Raw genomic sequence first — 19,747 nt, forward strand, 5'->3', positions numbered from 1 at the left:
CCCATTTCTGAAGAAGGGTCTAGGCCCGAAACGTCAGCTTTCCTGCTCCTCTGATGCTGCTTGGCCTGCTGTGTTCATCCAGCTGTACACCTTGTTATCTCAGATTCTCCAGCATCTGCAGTTCCTTCTATTTCTAGTCCTGAATGGACCACTGGTGGCCATGCAAGACAATGTCAGAATTGTTGAAGGAAGAATTTTGTAGAACTAGGATAAGCAAGAATCTACTACCTGGGTCCATAAAAGATCTCTAATTTACTAATAGATCTAGCTATATTCTGAGATTGTGCCCCACCATCATCCCCTACTGTTCGCATATACCAAAATAACATTCATGTAGCTGCCAAGCTACAGTGAGACGCTGACTGAGTGTCAGAAGCATTTATGTGCAGCTGACCCAAATGATTCAGGCATCCTGGCTGCCCTGCTGGTGTTGTGCTTTAACTTTCTTCGAAAGTTAAATTTCCCCTTCCACAGAGAAGGGTGTGTGCACTTGTTTGTACTGAAATAAGCTACATGTAACAAGAAAGCTGCTTAATACAGCTGTGAAAGCTGTTTACCATGGAAAAACCAACTTGTAGACACTGTGTGCTTGTCTTACAGGAAAGTTTATCATCCTCAAAGGGGGTCTTGTGAACGTTTTTGCAATAATGTGAATGCCTTTGAGGATAGATATAATGGGGATGTTTTTGGAGCATGTGTTATCTTTAAAATTACACAGCAATTCACATTTTGAATTTTACAACTGTACTGTGAATTGTTGACCTGTTTAAGATCGAATTATAGCATCTGGTGTGTTCTGTAATTTCACAATCTATTTTCAGTTTGTTTGTTTGTTTGCTTGCTCACACTGAGGTAGCTTTGACCACATTAAAACAATCAAAATCCATTGAGAAATGTGAGGTCTCACAGATTCCCAGGACCTGATGGCTTACATTCTCATATTCTGAAAAGAGGAGTGCAGAGATAGTTGATGTGTGGCTATGATTTTGCAAAATTCTCTAGATTCTGAAAGGTTTCTAGAAGAATGGAAGCAAAAGTAGCACCACTATTCAAGAAATAAAGGAGAGGGAAAGTAAGGAACTAAAGGTCAGTTGGAAGTGCGATCAAAGAAGTCTTAATTTCTTCTAATATCATTTGGAAAGCAAAATATTATTGATTAGAATCAATCAGCATGGTTTTACGAAAGTGAAATCTTGTTTGACAAATTTATTAGAGTTTTTTTGAAAATGTACATAGCAGAGCAAATAGAAGGGAACTAGTAGATGTAGACTACTTGTATATCCAAAAGGTGTTTGATAACGTACAACACAAAAGGTTTGTGCATGAGTTAAGAGCTCATAGAGTTTGGAGGAGGAAGGTGAAGGATATGGTAGTGTGAATAGAAGATTGGTTAACAGATAGGAAGCAGAAAGCAGGAATAGCTGAGATTCAGTTTGGTGGGCTGTTACTAGTAGCACAAGCGTCTGCGGATGCCTCATCTATTCACATTCTATATTAATGTTTTAGACAAAGAGACAGGAGGTGATATACATATGTTTATGATGATACAGAACTAGGAGGAAATTTAGACTATGAGGTGGTCACAAAGATGCTCCAAAGTGATATAGACAGGTTAAGTAATTAGAAAACAAGCTGGCAAATTGATTGCAATATTGGGAAGTGTGATGTTTTTCACTATGGTCTTCTTTTTAGAATTCTTAGAGTCCTTACAGTGTGGAAACATGCCATTCGGCCCAACAAGTCCACATCAACCCTCCGAAGAGCATCCCACCCAGACCCATCCTCCTGCTCTATCCCCGTAACCCTGTAGGCTAACCAACCTATCCTACACATCCCTGAACACTATGGGTAATTTAGCATGGCCAATCCACCTAACTTGCACATCTTTGAACTGTGGGAGGAAACCGGAGCAACCGGTGGAAACCCATGCTGACACAGGGCGAACGTGCAAACTTCGCACAGACAGTAGCCCAAGGTGAATAGAAAAGTGGAATATTTTTTAAAAAGAATGAAACTTGTAAACAAAAAAGAGTCCCAGTGATCTCAACTAGCAGTTATTGAATCTCCAGACTGACCTTTATCCACTCCTTGCACGAGCAGATTCAGGAACAGCATCATCCTGGCCATTATCAGACTGATGAATGGACTCTTTAGTCTCAAGTAATGCTGATCTTGCTAACCTTGATCTCGCCTAGTGCACACCCTGTGCAATGTAACCTATATGCCTCTGTCTGTACTGTACTCTCTCTAACCTATGCTGCCCGAGCCACGTGCAAATTGGCTTAGGGATAAGAAAATTAGGGAAGTAAACACGTGGCGAAGGGAGTGGTGTGGGAAAGAGGGGTTCCATTTCATGGGCCATTGGCATCAGTTTTGGAACCGGAGGGATCTGTACCGATAGGTCGGTCTCCACCTGAACCGATCTGGAACCAGTGTTCTTGCGAAAAGGATAAATAGGGTGGTCACTAGGACTTTAAACTGGTGAGTAGGAGGGAAGGGAAAGGGAAAACGACAGGGAGTATGATGGTAAATAAAAACGTAAGCAACAGGTTAGCATGTGTGCAGGAGGGTTTAAGTTCAAGGCAGACCATGAAAGAAGCAAAAAGGAAGGATAACTCAGGAGATATTATTAGAGATGTTGGAAATCATGAGGGTAAGAAAGCGAGCATAAAGGCACTTTACCTGAATGCTCGTAGCATTCGTAACAAGGTTGATGAGTTAACGGCACAAATCATCGCGAATGAATATGATTTGGTAGCCATTACGGAGACATGGTTACAGGATGGTCACGACTGGGAGTTAAATATCCAAGGGTACCAGACTATTCGGAAGGACAGACAGGAAGGTAAGGGAGGTGGTGTAGCTCTGATATTCAAGGATGCCATCAGGGCGGTGCTGAGAGACGAATATAGTTCTATGGAGAATGAGGTTGAATCCATTTGGGTGGAAATTAGAAATTCTAAGAGGAAGAAGTCACTGATAGGCGTAGTCTATAGGCCACCAAATAATAACCTCACATTGGGACGGGCAATAAACAAAGAAATAACTAATACCTGTAAAAATGGTACAGCAATTATCATGGGGGATTTTAACCTACATGTAGATTGGTCAAACCAGCTCGGTCAGGGTAGTCTTGAGGAGGAGTTCGTTGAGTGTATCCGTGATAGTTTTCTTGAACAGTATGTAATGGAACCGACGAGGGAGCAAGCTATCCTAGACCTGGTCCTGTGTAATGAGACAGGAATAATTAATGACCTCATAGTTAGGGATCCTCTTGGAAGGAGTGATCACAGTATGGTTGAATTTAGAATACAGATGGAGAGTGTGAAGATAAAATCCAATACAAGGGTCCTGTGCTTGAACAAGGGGAACTACAATAGAATGAGGGAGGACTTGGCTAAAGTAAACTGGATACAAAGATTTTATGGTGGGACAGTTGACGAGCAGTGGAGGACTTTCAAAGCAATCTTTCAAAGTGCTTAGCAAAAGTATATTCCAATGAAAAGGAAGGACTGTAAGAAAAGGGGTAATCTGCCATGGGTGTCTAAAGAAATAAGGGAGGCTATCAAATTGAAAGAGAAGGCATACAAAGTGGCCAAAAACAGCATGAAACTAGAAGATTGGGAAAACTTTAAAGGTCAACAGAAAGCCACAAAAAGAGCTATAAAGAAAAGTAAGATAGAACATGAGAAAAAACTAGCACAGAATATAAAGACAGATAGCAACAGTTTCTATAAATATATAAAACGAAAAAGAGTGGCTAAAGTAAACGTTGGCCCTTTAGAGCATGAGAAGGGGAATTTAGTTATAGGATATGATGAAATGGCCGAGGCATTGAACAGGTATTTTGTATCAGTCTTCACAGTGGAGGACACTAATAACATGCCAGTAATAGACAAAGAGACGAAGGTAGGTGAGGACCTGGAAACAATCGTAATTACGGAAGAGATGGTGTTGGGCAAGCTAATGGAGCTAAGGATTGATAAGTCTCCTGGCCCTGATGGAATGCATCCCAGGGTACTAAAAGAGATGGCGGGAGAAACAGCAGGTGCGCTGGCGGTAATTTTCCAAAATTCGCTGGACTCGGGGGCAGTCCCAGCAGATTGGAAAACAGCAAATGTGACGCCACTGTTTAAAAAGGGAAGTAGAGAAAAGATGGGGAATTATAGACCGGTTAGCTTAACCTCTAGTGGGGAAGATGCTTGAGTCTTTTCTCAAGGAAGAAATAGCAAGGCATCTTGATAGAAATTGTCCCGTTGGGCAGACGCAGCATGGGTTCATGAAGGGCAGGTCATGCTTGACAAATCTTTTGGAATTCTATGAAGACATTACGAGCGAGGTGGACAATGGGGACCCAGTGGATGTGGTGTACCCAGACTTCCAAAAGGCCTTTGACAAGGTGCCGCACAAGAGGCTACTGCATAAGATAAGGATGCATGGCATTAAGGGTAAAGTATTAACATGGATAGAGGATTGGTTGACTAACAGGAAGCAAAGAGTGGGGATAAATGAGTGCTATTCTAGCTGGCAGTCAGTGACTAGTGGTGTGCCTCAGGGATCGGTGTTTGGACCGCAATTACTTACAATTTATATAGATGACTTGGAGCTGGGGACCACGTGTAGGGTGTCAAAGTTTGCAGATGACACTAAGATGAGTGGCAAAGCAAAGTGTGCAGAGGACTGTGAAACTTTGCAGAGGAACATAGATACATTGAGTGAGCGGGCAAAGGTCTGGCAGATGGAATAGAATGTAAATAAATGTGAAGTCATACATTTTGGTAGGAGTAATAGTAAAAAGGATTGTTACTTGAATGGTAAAAATTTGCAGCATGCTGCTATGCAGAGGGACCTGGGTGTCCTTGTGCATGAATCACAGAAGGTAGGTCTGCAAGTACAACAAGTAATTAGGTAGGCAAATGGAATTTTGTCCTTCATTGCTAAAGGGATTGAAATTAAAAGCAGAGAGGTTATGTTGCAGCTGTACAAGGTGCTGGTGAGGCCACACCTAAGAGTACTGTGTGCAGTTTTGGTCTCCTTACTTGAGAAAGGATGTACTGGCACTGGAGGGGGTGCAAAAGAGGTTCACTTGGTTGATTCCGGAGTTGAGGGGGTTGGCTTATGAGGAGAGACTGAGTAGATTGGGATTATATTCATTGGAATTCAGAAGATTGAGGGAGGATCTTATAGAAACATATAAAATTATGAAGGGAATAGATAAGATAGAAGTAGAGAGGATGTTTCCACTAGCAGGTGAAGCTAGTTCAAAAGGGCATAGCCTCAAGATTAGAGGGAGCAGATTTAGGACTGAACTGAGAAGGAATTTCTTCACCCAGAGGGTTGTTAATCTATGGAATTCCTTGCCCAGTGAAGTAGTTGACGCTGCTTCAGTAAACGCTTTTTAAAAAAAAAGGTAGATTTTTTTTGAACAATAAAGAAATTAAGGGATACGGTGAGAACGCGGGTAAGTGGATCCGAGTCCACGAAAAGATCAGCCATGATCTTATTGAATGGTGGAGCAGGCTCGAAGGGCCAGACGGCCTACTCCTACTCCTAGTTCTTGTTGTGTATGGTCTAAGTCTTTTTGATCTGTACATCCTTTGCTTACTATGATCTGCCTGTACCGTTCATAAACAAAGCTTTTCACTGTATTTTGGTACATGACAATAAATTAATCAATCAATAATTCAATCAATCAATCAATGTTCACCTACTTTTACACCTCCCCTCTCCTCACACCCCACCTTCAGGTCACAGATTATTGAGTTAGATAATGAGCCATGGTTATAATGAATGGCACAGCAGGCTCGAATGGCCAAATGGCCTACTCTTAATACTGAGAGATAGTTGGAACTGCCGATGCTGCAGTCTGAGATAACAAGGTGTGGAGCTGGAGGAACACAGCAGGCAGCATCAGGGGAGCAGGAAAGCTGACGTTTCGGGTCTGGACCCTTCTTCAGAAATGGGGGAGGGGAAGGGGGCTCTGAAATAAATAGAGGGGGACGATGATGGAAGGTGGATAGAGGAGCAGATAGGTGGAGAGAAGACGGACAAGGAGGCGAGGATGAAACCAGTAAAGGTGAGTATAGGTAGGGAGTTGGGATGGGGGTTGGTCAGTGAGGAGAGAGGGGCGGGTAGGTGGGAGGGAAGACGGACAGGTCAAGGAGGCAGGGATGAGGCAAGGAGGGAGAAAGTGGGGGTGGGGGTTGGTCAGTGAGGTGGGAGGCGCAGATAGTTGGGAGAAAAGACGGACAGGCCAAGGAGGTGGGGACAAGAGGGGCTGGTCTTGGGATGAGGTTGGGGGTGGGGAGATTTTGAAGCTTGTGAAGTCCATATTGAGACCATTGGGCTGCAGGGTTCCCAGGCGGAATATGAGGTGCTGTTCCCTCCAGCCTTTGGGTGGCATTGTTGTGGCACTGGAGGAGGCCCAGGATGAACATGTCGTCCAAGGAGTGGGAGGGAGAGTTGAAGTGGTTTGCGACTGGGAGGTGTTGTCGTTTGTCACGAACCGAGCGTAGGTGTTCCAAAGAGCGGTCTCCAAGCCTCCGCTTGGTTTCCTCGATGTAGAGGAAGCCACGTCGGGAACAGCGGATACAATGTACCACATTAGCAGATGTGCAGGCGAACATCTGTTTAATGTGGAAGGTTTTGTTGGGGCCTGGTTCGGAGGTAGGGGGGTGGTTTAGGGGCAGGTGTAGCACCTCCTGCAGTTGCAGGGAAAGGTGTCGGGGGTGGTGGGGCTAGTGGGGAGCGTGGAGTGGACGAGGGGGTCACGGAGAGAGCGGTCCCTCCGGAAGGCAGATAAGGGTGGGGAGGGAAATATATCCTTGGTAGTGGGGTCAAATTGCAGGTGGCGGAAGTGGCGGAGAATGATGCATTGAATCCAGAGGTTGATGGGGTGATACGTGAGGACGAGGGGAATTCTGTCTTTGTTGTTATTGCGGGGAGGGGGTGTGAGGGCTGAGGTGTGGGAAACACAAGAGATGCGGTCGAGGGCGTTTTCAACCACTGTGTGGGGCAAATTGCGGTCCTTGCTAAACGAGGACATCTGGGATGTCTGGGAGTGGAACGCCTCATCTTGGGAGCAGATGCGGCAGAGGCGGAGGAATTGGGAGTACGGGATCGCATTCTTGCAGGAAGGTGGTGAGAGGAGGTAGCTGTGGGAGTCGGTGGGCTTGAAATAGATATCAGGTTCCAGGTGGTTAACAGAGATGGAGACAGAGGGGTCCAAGAAGGAGAGAGAGGTATCCAAGATGCTCCACGTGAACTTAAGGTTGGGATGGAAGGTGATAGTAAAGTGGATGAACTGTTCGAGCTCCTCGTAACGGAGGAAGAGGTGGGGAATGGTGCCAGTGTAGCTGCAGAAGAGGGACTGTTCCATGTATCCTACAAAGAGACAGGCATAGCTTGGGCCCATGCTGGTACCGATGGCCACGCCTTTCATCTGTAGGAAGTGGGAGGAGTTGAAGGAGAAGTTGTTAAGGATAAGGACGAGTTCGGTGAGGGGGACTGGTCGGGCCTGCGGGAGAGGAAGAAACGGAAGGCTTTTAGGCCATCTGCATGGGGAATGCAAGTATGTATGGTGAAGATGAGGTGTTGAGGGCCAGGGAATCGGACGTGTTGGAGGAGGTGGAGGGCATGGGTGGTGTCATGGACGTAGGTGGGGAGTTCCTGGACCAGGGAGGAGAAAATGGAGTTGAGATAAGTTCGGTGGGGCAGGAGCAGGCAGAGACAGTGGGTCGACCAGGATAGTCGGGTTTATGGGTTTTAGGAAGGATATAGAAATGGACGGTGCGGGGGTGGGGAATGATGAGGTTGGAGGCTGTGGGTGGGAGGTCACCTGAGGTGATGAGGTTATGGATGGTCTGGGAGATGATGTTTTCGTGGTCAGGGGTGGGGTCCTGATCAAGGGGGTGGTAGGAGGAGGTGTCAGATAGTTGGCGCCTGGCCTCGGCAATGTAGAGGTCAGTGCGCCATACCACAACTGCGCCTCCCTTGTTTGCAGGTTTTATTGTGAGGTTAGGGTTGGAGCAGAGGGAGCAGAGGGCTGCACGTTCTGTGGGGGAGAGGTTGAGGTGATTGATGTCACTGTTTTGTATGTTTCTGCGAACACTCCCTGGACTGTACTGGAACAGTTCCTCTCACCATGAGCATACCAAGTGGACGACTGACAATGGCCAAGCCCCTGGGCTCTGCGGACTGTGCCTATGACTGACCATACTAGGACTCCATGCCCCTGCCCTGTATTGATTGGCATGAGGACTAGCCCCCATGCGCTTGCTGACATGGTCATCTGGTTGAATAAACATGTAGTGTGTTTACCATGCAGGCAGATAGCACAAGTGGTGGAATCAGATTGACATTTTTGTTGACCATACAACAATATGTCCTCTCATCATACAGATCCCTGCTGACGAGCAGCCTGACTCAGCCTGTGCAAAAAAAACACATAAATACATCGGTCCTTGTAGCTTTTGCTCTGGATGAGGCATCAGCATGCTAACAGGTGTGGCATGGCAAGGCAAGACAAGACAGGGATACTGCAAGCTTGCCGTTGGTACTAAGTGAGTAAGCGCAAAGGGAGCAAATGAGCAGACCAGAGGTGTAGCCATGTTCAATCCATGAGCTGGATGCCTGTTCGTGCACACTAGGTGTCCTTGCAGCAGCCTTTCAGGTCTAGGTGCTGGTGTGCCTTGTAATGCATGTCTGTGTTTCATGAGTGGCGCAGAGAAATGCATGATAGTCATAAGAAGTTGGAAGATGTCAAATGAAGCAGAGAAATGCATGATAGTCGTAACAAGTTGGAAGATGTCAAATGCCAATCTCCATGGACGAGTGGTGCATGTAGCTGGTGGCCATGGATCGTGTCCTGAGGTCCTGAGCAACATGGATGCTGCTTGCACCCAGAGGTGAACTGATGTGGTCAGGTATTTGCTTTGACTTCCATGTAAAAAATTCATGACTTCTCGCTTGTTCGGCTATTTTGGTAAGATAGGAAATTGAATATTAATTAAGTGAATTGTGGAGGTAATGATGCATTTAACAAGCTATAATCTCCCTTAATTGGCAACGTCTTGGTGAAATCACATCACTGCTATAACCCTCTGATAGAACATAAAAATTAATAACATTAATTTGAAATTGTTTGATTGTTATGCTCTCAATGTGGGTAACCTATCACATAATTCAGGTGAGCCAATACAGGTTCTTGGTACAAGTCCAGTGGAATAGTGAATTAGTTTTGTATTGTGAATATACAATGAACTTCGGGTTGGAAATATTGCCAATTCATGTTGTCAAAAGTTTCAGTTTAAAAATTGATGTTAGATTTTCAGCAAAACCCCCAAATTCCATAATTTTACATGGATGTCCCTACAACTGCATTCAATTATGTTCACTCTGAAATGGAGTAGCCTTTCCAGTAGAATATTTTTGACTCGGGTATTAGAATTTCATAACATACCAGAATGTCACAACCTGTTCCAATGGGCAAAAATGTGCATTTCAGTGAGAGGGAGGCATACCCACAAATAATACATCAAGCCATCGTACTCTCTACACCCTCTGTAACATCTGTGCATGTTAGGTTTAGACTTTGCAATAAAAAAATTAACCATAGGACGTGTCAGTAGTTTAAGTTATGCAAAGGCCCAGTCCTGTCAAATTTCGATTTTTAACTCTTTCTTTGCATTTAGCAAATGATTTATTTTCAGGACTATTTTGAGCTGTTAGCTCTTGTTACCTTCATACATTGAAATAAATATCTGACTTGTGGCAGCGCAGTGGCTCAGTGGTTAACTGCTGTTTCAGAGCTCCAAGCGCCCGGGTTTGATTCCAGCCTTGGGTAACTGTTTGGAGTTTTCACATTCTCTGTGTGTCTACATGGGTTTCCTCTGGGTGCTCTGGTTTCCTTCCACAGTCCAAAGATGTGCAGATTAGGTGGATTGACCTGACTAAAATTGTCTCTAGTGTTTAGGGATGTGTACACTAGGTGGGTTAACCTTGGTAAATGTGCGGTTACAGGGATTGGGTGAGGAGCTGGATGTGGGTGGGATGCTCTTTGAGGGGTTGGTGTGGACTTGCTGAATGGCCTCTTTGCACATTGTAGGGATTCTATGATTAAGAGCCTGAATTTTGCAATCAACAGTGAAACTAAACTTCTGTGGCCTAGAATTCTTCTTTCCAGTAATTAATTTTTTTATGGTGTCAACTTAAGGAGAGCTTCAACATTCAGCAAGGGTTATGTCATCAAATAGGGTATGCAACCAAAGTATTTTCACAGTGAATAAACCAAGAAATAAATGCACTGACTATTTTTTATTTTTCTTCATTTAATTAAACTCTACAGAGATGTGAAATAAGTGATTGGAACATACACATGGGATTAGGGTAGAAGATTGTTATATGTAAGATTTTTAAAAATTCAAAATATGTAGTGTTATTGTTAATGGAGAAATTTGATATTCCACCGACACAAGGTTAGTTTTTCAGAGAAAAAGATTTTTCAGCAGTAGTCATTAACTTAGTATTCTGTCAAAATCACAGTTACACCTCATTCAACAAGGAGTAACTTCATCAGGGTGTTTACAGCAAGAGTGATAGTGTAAAAGAGCAAGTTCTCATCAGAGCATTGATTTCTACTTGAGTGAGAATTTAAAAGCACACCTAATAAAGAAGTATGGCATCACTGATAGCAACATCTGTAGTTCAGGATATAATTAAACATATGCAGACTCCAGAAGTGATTGTTAATTTCATAGGAGTAGTGATGGAAAACACTGCTGGTTTCGCTGTCATTATAACTGCAAAATCCAAGCCTAGGAATCTTTCCCTTTTTATTGGCTCTCTTTTCTATTTTGCCCCTACCTTTGCATCCAGGTTGGGGTGAATATGTTATATCAGCTTGGAGGCTTGTTATTTATGCCCGTCTTTTATTTTTGTTTGGAATGTGTACGCTGATTTGGAAGAAAGCCAAGCATCCCTAATTAGCACCAAATTCATAAGAAACATATGTTGCAGGAAGTTAAGGCATCTGGTCAAGCAAGTAAACACAAAACCTTTTGAACTGATGGAATGAGAAAATGGTGCAGCAAGCTCACACAGAAAGGGAAAATGAATAGTTAAATGGAATTGTGCCACTTTTAGAGTTTGTTTTACTCAATTTTTAAAATGAAGCATCTGGGTAAATAGAACTATAGAATTCTAATACTGAGTCATTTCCAAATAAAACAAAAGAAGGTCCGTGTTTCTTTTGGAACATATTCCCAAAGAGTTAAAGATGAGTAGCTTAGCGTAAATTTTGAATAACTGTGGTATCGGGTGTTTTAGAGCAGTTGAATGTTAATTTAGTTTGTTTCAAAATCATATTTTTCTTAACATCTACTGTCAAATCTACAAATTGTTTTACCAGCATACATTTGACATTAAAATCACTGTCTGGTTTCTTTTACATATTTTGATTAAATATGTATTTTTAATTATATTCATTTAGATTTTAAAGTCTACTTATTTATTATTACTGATGATTTTTTTAGTGGGCTCTAATTTGGACAAAGCAGTGTTCTAAGTTACATGATTATATAAAGAAATGTTTATTTTGTTCAGTTTTAAATTGAGATTACATGAGTACTCTGAATGTGCCAAATTTGTGGTTCTGTCTGATGAATAACCTCCAACAAAGCTAGATGATTACTTTGGTGATTGCTTTGTGGGTATTTCTTCTTGGGCTGATTATCTGTATCCTCCAACAGAATCTGGTGAACACGAAGACAAAAGCACTGATGCCTCAGATGAGATTTTCTCACATTCTTGTGCTGCACCAGTCTATGGCCTTACAAAGGGAATAAAAGAAGATTCTGTTTCAGAAAAGCAGACCAGAGTCGAAGATAGTGATGAGTTGGGCCCATTGCCTGAGAACTGGGAGATGGCATACACAGAAAAAGGCGAAGTCTACTTTATCGAGTAATGCATTTCAATCAAATTCTCATGAAACTTCTAGATTGGCATTTTTAGTGAACTTGATTTGGAGCATTTGTCTCAGTTTAACTTAAAATTATATAGCTAGTTGAAAGAGCTGAACTCGCCAAAGCTACAACTCTCTTAATCAGTTTCTGCTGCACTTCTTCTGTAGCTAGTTGGATTGTGTAGGCAAATCTATTGATTGCAATTTGACTTGAATTACTAATTAATTTTTTTTAAAAAGGAATGCATGAGCTGTTTTTTTTTATTCTTAGCCATAACACCAAGACAACATCTTGGCTTGATCCACGATTAGGTAAAAAGGCAAAACTTCCAGAAGAATGTAAAGATGATGGTACGTAAAAGTGCATTTCTTTGCTTAATGTGTGTATTTATTATTTTGTAAGTTTGGTTTTTTTCTTCAATGTGGTAGCTGGAGAATGCATCTTGCTGCTGAATAATGGTTAATGAGAGCACCTAAGACTTGCACACAAGTGACCTTCACTGCTTGCTGCAAATTGTTTTTACTTCTCCTGCCCCAAGATGTCAGTTACAGCAGTGTAGAAACAGAGGTTGTCTTTTTCTGTACCTTAGAGACGGTTTCTATGTTAATTTTGTATTTCTGATTTAAAATTGAAGGAGACAAGCTGCAATCTGGAAACACAGGACAGAAGTTAGGTACTGTAACTTTAAGTAATTTTCTTGTTTTATTTTCCAAGATAATGCATCTTTCCATATAGCCATCTTATTTCATTTTAGTATAGAACGTTACCATCCTATTCCTACATTTTCTCTGACAAATTTATTTTGATTTCATGACAACGATCACAAAAATTGTTTTTAAGTTACTATTAAGAAAGGAATGTCAGTGTTACTAATACTGTACAACATTGTGAAACTTCTTTTGGGGTTGAAAAGCAAATCATCTAAAATGTATAAGGTGTATCTGAAACAAATATACATTTTTTTTGACAAAATCCAAGCTGATCAGCATTTGGGTTTATCATAGAAAAAATATTAAAGATGAATGATGTCTTCAGTGAAAAAACAACTATTGTGACAAGGCTTTCATTTTATCTGAGGTCTGTATTTACCAAATACAATTGTTGTCAAAGAAATTTTTTTTATTTGCTCTTAGAACAGATTGCTCTTAATTATCGGAATTTGCAGAGGAATTAGTATAATTCATCCCAACCTATTATGTGAAATATGTATAATATATAAAAAACAGAAATTGCTCAGCAGATCTGCCAGCATCAGTAGAGAGAAAGCAGGGTCAACATTTGAGACAACAAGGTGCAGAGCTGGATGAACACAGCAGGCCAAGCAGCATCATAGGAGCAGGTCCAATAGCCCTTCTTCAGAACTGAGAACACGGATGCTGCCAGACCTGCTGAACTTCTCCACCAATTTCTTCTTTGTTTCAGATTTCTAGCATCTGCAATTCTTTGTTGTTTAATGTAGAAGCTAATAACTCCTAAATAGGTTATCACTGTGAAATTAACCTGCTGTATCCCTAGAAGAGCAGTGCTTGTAGCAAACAATAATTTGCTTTCACGATCAGAAAATTTTAAGTAGTCTTAGAATAAAGCATTGTTTTCAGCTATGCAGTCACTCATTTTCTCAGAGTTCATTTTAGCACTTTTGTATTGATATTTCGGCGTTTGGAACTGCAGCACTTGCAAACTTTTTAAAAAATTATTGCTGTTGCTAAAATCTACACAGTAGACACAGCAAATGTTTGAAATCCAGTAGTTGTCTCTTTTAACTGCCCACTGAAACAAATTTCCCTTAGCAACCACAGTGCCACCAATGAGCAGAAGTCCCAAAGTAATCAATTAAAATTATCTCTCCGTTATATTCAGTGACAACAGAAATGGTGATTTGCTTTTATTGCTCTAATATGTCTTTTCAACTGAATGCATCGCATATAACTTTATTTCTCTTAAATGATTTGTTCATTTTTTTAAAAATTGCCCAATGCGAAGAGAGATTCTACATTGAGTACTCATTACGTAAAATATTTTATTCAAGAACTTTGTCCATCATAATTATTTAATAAACTGTTGGTTGGATGATTATGCTATTCAGAGTCCCTGGTGTATATCTTTTATACCTACCATAAAAGAATAAGATTTTTGTTTCCAGGGACATGTGATAATCCTTACAAAGACGATGGGAAATCATTAATTAATCTGCTGGTAGACCTTGTTGAGTATGAATTCCCATGGTAACAGGCAATAGCCTGCCCAGCTGGAACTCATCACTTGAACCCTTTATGGTTGAGTGACAATGTCCCTACCTCTGAACCAGAAGGCTTGGGTTCAAGTCCCACCTGCTCCAGACCTGTGTCATAACATGTCTGAACAGGTCGATTAAAAATAGAGTGGAACCAAAAAAGCTGTTGTGGTGTAGTAGTAGTGACCCTATCTATGAGCCAGGAGACTTCGGTTCAAGTTTCACCTGCTACAGAGGTGTGTACCAACACCTTTGCATAGGTTGATTAGAAAACAGACTCGGAAACAGCTAGCAGGCTGGTTAGCTCAGATGGTCAGAATATGAAGCTGATGATGCCAATGTCATGGGTTCAGTCTCCAGACTTGGCCAATCCTGCTTGCAGGCTCTTGTGGCATAGTGAGATCAAGTCCCACCAGTTCCAGTGTTGTGTAATAGCATTTCTGAACAGGTTGGTTGGAATAAAAAGCAGACCCAGTATATCCCCTCCAGCTTCATTTTGATTTAACCCCGCCCCACTTGCCCTACCTCCCGTTCTCCTTTTGATGGTTTGCATTGCCGGTAAAGGACTTTGCATGGAAGTATTCAGTTGGCCACATGGATGACTGACTGGTGATGGTTAGTAGTTAAAAATGAAAAAAAAGTCATGCTGATGGTTCGGAAAAATATCTCCAACATGGAATTGATTGGTAAGCATTCATCTCATTTAGGTTAAAAATACACTGAAGGAAAATATTGATTGGCAAAAAAAAAGGGTATAAAGCAGACCCAGGGTTGTGACAGTGGTGTAAGTGGTAACATTACTGGATCAGCAATCCAGAAATGCCCAGGGCCATGCTCTAGGGGGTTGGGTTCAAGTCCTGATATGGTAGCTCGTGGAGTTTGAAGTAATTCCATGGATCTGGAATATAAAGCTAGTCTCAAAAGTAAAGTCATAGAGTCATAGAACTGTACAGCATGGAAACAGACCCTTCGGTCCAACTCGTCCATGTCAACCAGATATCCTAAATTAATCAAGTCCCATTTGCCCATATCCCTCTTAAACCCTTCCTATTCGTGTACCCATTCAGATGCCTTTTAAATGTTGTAATTGTACCAGCCTCCACCAGTTCCTGTGGCAGCTCATTCCATACATGCACCACCCTCTGCGTGAAAACGTTACCCCTTAGGTCCCTTTCAAAACTTTCCCCTCACCTTAAACCAATGCCCTCTAGTTTTGGACTCCGCTACTCCGGGAAAAAGACCTTGGCTATTCACCCTATCTATGCCCCCCATGATTTTATAAACTTCTATAAGATCACCCTTCAGCCTCCAACACTCCAGGGAAGATAGCCCCAGCCTATTCAGCCTCTCCCTATACCTCAAACCCTCCAACCCTGGCAACTACCTTGTAAATCTTTTCTGAACCCTCTCAAGTTTCACAACATCCTTCCTATAGCAGGGAGACCAGAACTGAACACAGTATTCAAAAAGTGGCCAAACCAATGTCCTGTACAGCTGCAACATGACTTCCCAACTCCTATACTCAACGCACTGACCAATAAAGCAAGCATACCAAATGCCTCCTTCACTATCCTGTCTGCCTTTGACTCTAATTTCAAGGAACTATGAACTTGCACTCCAAGTCTGTTCGTTCAGCAACAGTCCCAAGACCTTACCATTAAGTGTATGAGTCCTGCCCTGATTTACCTTTCCAAAATGCAGCACCTCATATTTAACTAAATTAAACTCCATCTGATCAACATCCCATAATACTTTGAGCTAACCTTCTTGGCTGTCCACTACACCACCAATTTTGGTGTCATCTGCATACTTAGTAACCATCCCTCCTATGTTAACATCCAAATCATTTATGTAAATGACAAAAAGCAGTGCACCCAGCACCGATCCTTGTGGCACACCGCTGGTCACAGGCCTCCAGTCTGAAAAGCAACCCTCTACTACCATCCTGTGTCTCCTACCTTCGAGTGATCACCATAGTTATCATTTAAAAAAAAGCAGACCCAATGTGTGGGTTGTGGGCAATTGTATCCTGTTTTAAGTTACTTGAAAAATATTTTGTTGTGGTTTTGGTTGAACTTCAGCCCTATACTCCTGATCTTTGGGCATCCAGTGCAGAGAGCGGTGTGGCACATTGAAGGACCTCCTCATGGGTCTAATCCTGGGTCTGTCGAGGCAACGGACTGTGGGCGGTGGCGGTTGTATCTGCTGACTCTCTGCCCCTCTTCCGCAGTTACGTTCATGCCTGGGTATCCTTAGAGAGGCGGCACATGATGTCAATCAATGCTTTTGACACCTTTGGAGAGAGGTGGGCACTGCTGAGGATACAGTGCTGTATTTCCATGAGGCTTATAGTGCTTTGTTGTTACATGCTACCTCTACATACATTACAAAAGGTATCATTTAAGTCGCATAAAATTCTTTATGTAACCCAAATTAAAATGCATCGTGTCCGCTCTATAATTTTATGTAACCTAACTAGTCTAATTGAAAATATTTATCTGCTTATAACTGCACAGCTGGATATTCAGGATGGAAAGATATTTTTGTAATCACACAACCGGCAGAAATCATTTCTCTGGTTATTGCACACAAAGAGCAGAAATGTACAATATTATTCAATGTTGAATTTGGCATGTAAATGTTTTCCTTGGCCCCTAGAAAATTAATAAGTTTCAATTACATAGTAGCAAAATAATAATACTTTTTTAATAGAAGGTTGTTTTTATGATTATTGTGAACATGTTTTGTACAAAGTGCAGTGCTTCTAAATATGGGGTCCTTCCTTAGGTTACTCAAATAATGTCTTTGTTCTCCACTTGTTTAAATTCAAGACCGATCTTGTGGTACATTAGTTTTATTGTTGCAGATAATTGTATGTTGCCATTCATATTTCGTTATTCTTTGCAAATGATCCTAAACAATGTGTGTCAATGTGCTATGCACCCCTGGAGATGATCAAAACTCAAAACTAAGGGAGACAGAGGGCTGGAAGCTATAGGCCAGTTAAGCCAACATCTTTGTGAGGGTAAACACTAGAATTCACAATAAGGAAACATTGGCTTCGAACACTCGGACACTTACAAAACAGAATGCAGTCTGACAGAGTCAACATGATTTGTGAAAAGCAAATCATATTTGACAAATTTATTAGCTTTGAGAATGTCAGAAGCAGGATGGATTTTTTGATTTATTCAGGGAAAGTGGGCTTCACTGACTGGACCAGCATTTATTGACCATCCCCAGTTGTTCTTAAGAAGTTAATTATCTGGTTGAACTGATGCAGTCCATTTGGTGTAGGTGTACTTACCGTACTTTTAGGGAAGGAATTTCAGGATTTTGACCCAGCGACAGTGAGGGAACAGCAATATATTTCCAATTGAGGATGGTGTGCAGCTTGGATGATAACTTGCAGGTGGTGTTATTTTCACCTATCTGCTGCCTTTATTCTTCTAGATGGTAGTTGTTATGGTTTGAAGTTGCTGCCCTAAAGAGCCTTAGTGAATTTCTGCAGTGGATCTTACAAGTGGTCCTGCTACTAAGCATCAGTGATGGAGAAAGAGAATATTTGAGGATGTGGTGTCAACCAAGTGGGCTGCATTGTCCTGAATAGTGTCAAACTTGAATGTTGTTGTTGGACTTGAACTCATTGGGGAAAGTGGGGAATATATACCATCACATTCTTGATTAGTGTGTTATAGATGGTGAATAGCTATTAAGGAGCCGAGAGGTGATTTACTCATTGCAGGATTTCTTGGATCTTCTCTTGTAACCACTGTTTCTATGGCTGGTCCAGTTCAGCTTCAGGTTAATAGTAACACCCAGTATGGTGAGAGCAATGTAGCAATATAATGCCATTGAATAGGAAGGCGCAGTAGTTAAATTCTCTCTTGTTGGAGACACGTGTGACACGTGTGGCATGAATGTTACTTGCTAGTTATGAACCCAAGTCTGGATTTATTCCTGATCTTGCTGCATTTGGGCATGAACTGCATCGTTATATGAGGAGTCATGAATGATACTGAACGTGCAATCATCAGCAAACATTGCCACTTCTGACCTTGTGATGGAGGAGAGGACATTCGTGAAGCAGCTGAAGATGATTGGGGCTGGGGCAATTTCATAAGGAATCTCTACTATGGTGTCACTTTCACCTCCTGTCTTAAGTTCAGAACCTTGATCCATATTTGAACAAAGGCCCTTTCATCACTTTACTGATGATCAAGAGTAGAATGATTGGAAAATAATTGGTCTGTTTAGATTTGTCCTGCTTTTTGTGTTCAAGACATACCTAAGCAGTTTCTGTATCTGGTTAGATGTGGGCGTTGTAGTTGGGTTAAAGGGGAATGGATGGATGTCACATATTTGGATTCCCAAACTGCTGTTTATCAGAACAAGAAGATAGGAGAGATGATCAGCTTTCCAAACAAGAGCCAAAGGAAAAGGGAGAGCAGGAGAAGAACAAAATTAAAACTTCTGTAATTATGTTCAGGAAATAAGTGATTCAATGACAAAGTAATTATGGAGTAAGGAAATATAAGATGATAAACAAGTATAGAAATCAAAGATAACACCAGACAGAGTAGGAGTGAAGTATGGAGAATTTACCTGTAGTCCAAGATGTGACAGCAGAACCACATGTAGACCATAAGGTTTATCTGAGATCAGAAATTAGAGAAACAAACCTAAAAGCTTTGAGGCCTCTGAACGGGAGAGCATGCGAGCAGGACCCAGTAACCAGCACGTAAAATGAGTTGAAGAGAGGAGGACCCTGTGTTTCTGAAACAGCATGGAGAGCACAGGGACAAGCTTCATCAAGAGTGGGGAAGAGAGCAGCATTTGCAGCTCCTCAAACAGCATGAGAGAGCACAGGGACAGCAGGTTCATTAGGAGAAGAATGGACTTGCTTGAGACGGGCAGCAGTGGGGTGAGATGAAAACCAGTCCAGAGACTCCTTTCAATATGTTTCTACCTGTCAGAGCCAAAATTTGATGCTAAGGGAAAACAGGCAGGGGAGAGGTGGATATTACTTCTGTGGCTCATTTGATTGGCCAAGCAGTTTAAGTCAGGAGACATTATTGTAGACAGAGTACAATTAAGAAATTCACTTTTAAAATGAACTAGAATAGAGATAACTGGGCAGGCAATATGTTGTAGCTGTAGTATGTGGGAACTGCTGGAAATCAGTGTGATGCACGCTGACCACATCTGCGACTAGTGTTGGCTTCTCAAGGAACATTGACTCAGAGTTGACGAACTAAGGTCAAAGTTGAGAATACGGTGACACATCAGGGAGGGGGATGTGTACCTGGACACTCTCAGGATGCAGTCACAGTCTTAGGTTAATTGCATCAAATTTGCTCCATGGTCAGGGACAAGAAGCTGTGAGGTAGTTATAGGGATCCAGAACTTAGAGCCTCAGCCAGTACCCTTGGCCAAGAGGCACATGGTTCTTGTGCCAGTGGATAAAGGCACAAACTGAAGAGAGGATGAGCAAACTGACTACATCACGGTGATCCTGAGTGCTGATTAAGTGGAGAAAGAAAAGATTCCTAGC

General features: G+C 42.0%; 2 protein-coding genes across 15 annotated transcripts in view; one reads left to right on the top strand and one right to left on the bottom strand.

Annotated features, from left to right (window-relative positions):
- Nucleotides 1-19,747, bottom strand: part of LOC109913613 (guanine nucleotide-binding protein G(i) subunit alpha-1) — a 1,176,207-nt gene that overhangs the window by 719,487 nt on the left and 436,973 nt on the right. The window lies entirely within an intron of this gene.
- magi2a (membrane associated guanylate kinase, WW and PDZ domain containing 2a) overlaps nucleotides 1-19,747 on the top strand; it is a 569,288-nt gene that overhangs the window by 413,119 nt on the left and 136,422 nt on the right. For 10 of the 14 annotated variants that reach the window (XM_048610359.1, XM_048610360.1, XM_048610349.1 and 7 more), the window contains exons 5-7: nucleotides 11,748-11,958; nucleotides 12,231-12,310; nucleotides 12,595-12,633. In XM_048610359.1, the coding sequence (XP_048466316.1) occupies nucleotides 11,748-11,958; nucleotides 12,231-12,310; nucleotides 12,595-12,633 (330 nt within the window). The remainder of the gene's footprint in view (nucleotides 1-11,747; nucleotides 11,959-12,230; nucleotides 12,311-12,594; nucleotides 12,634-19,747) is intronic. The other 4 variants (XM_048610361.1, XM_048610362.1, XM_048610352.1 and 1 more) reach the window with 1 other exon arrangement.

Source organism: Rhincodon typus, chromosome 22, assembly GCF_021869965.1.
Source record: "Rhincodon typus isolate 14 chromosome 22, sRhiTyp1.1, whole genome shotgun sequence".
NCBI lineage: Eukaryota > Metazoa > Chordata > Chondrichthyes > Orectolobiformes > Rhincodontidae > Rhincodon > Rhincodon typus.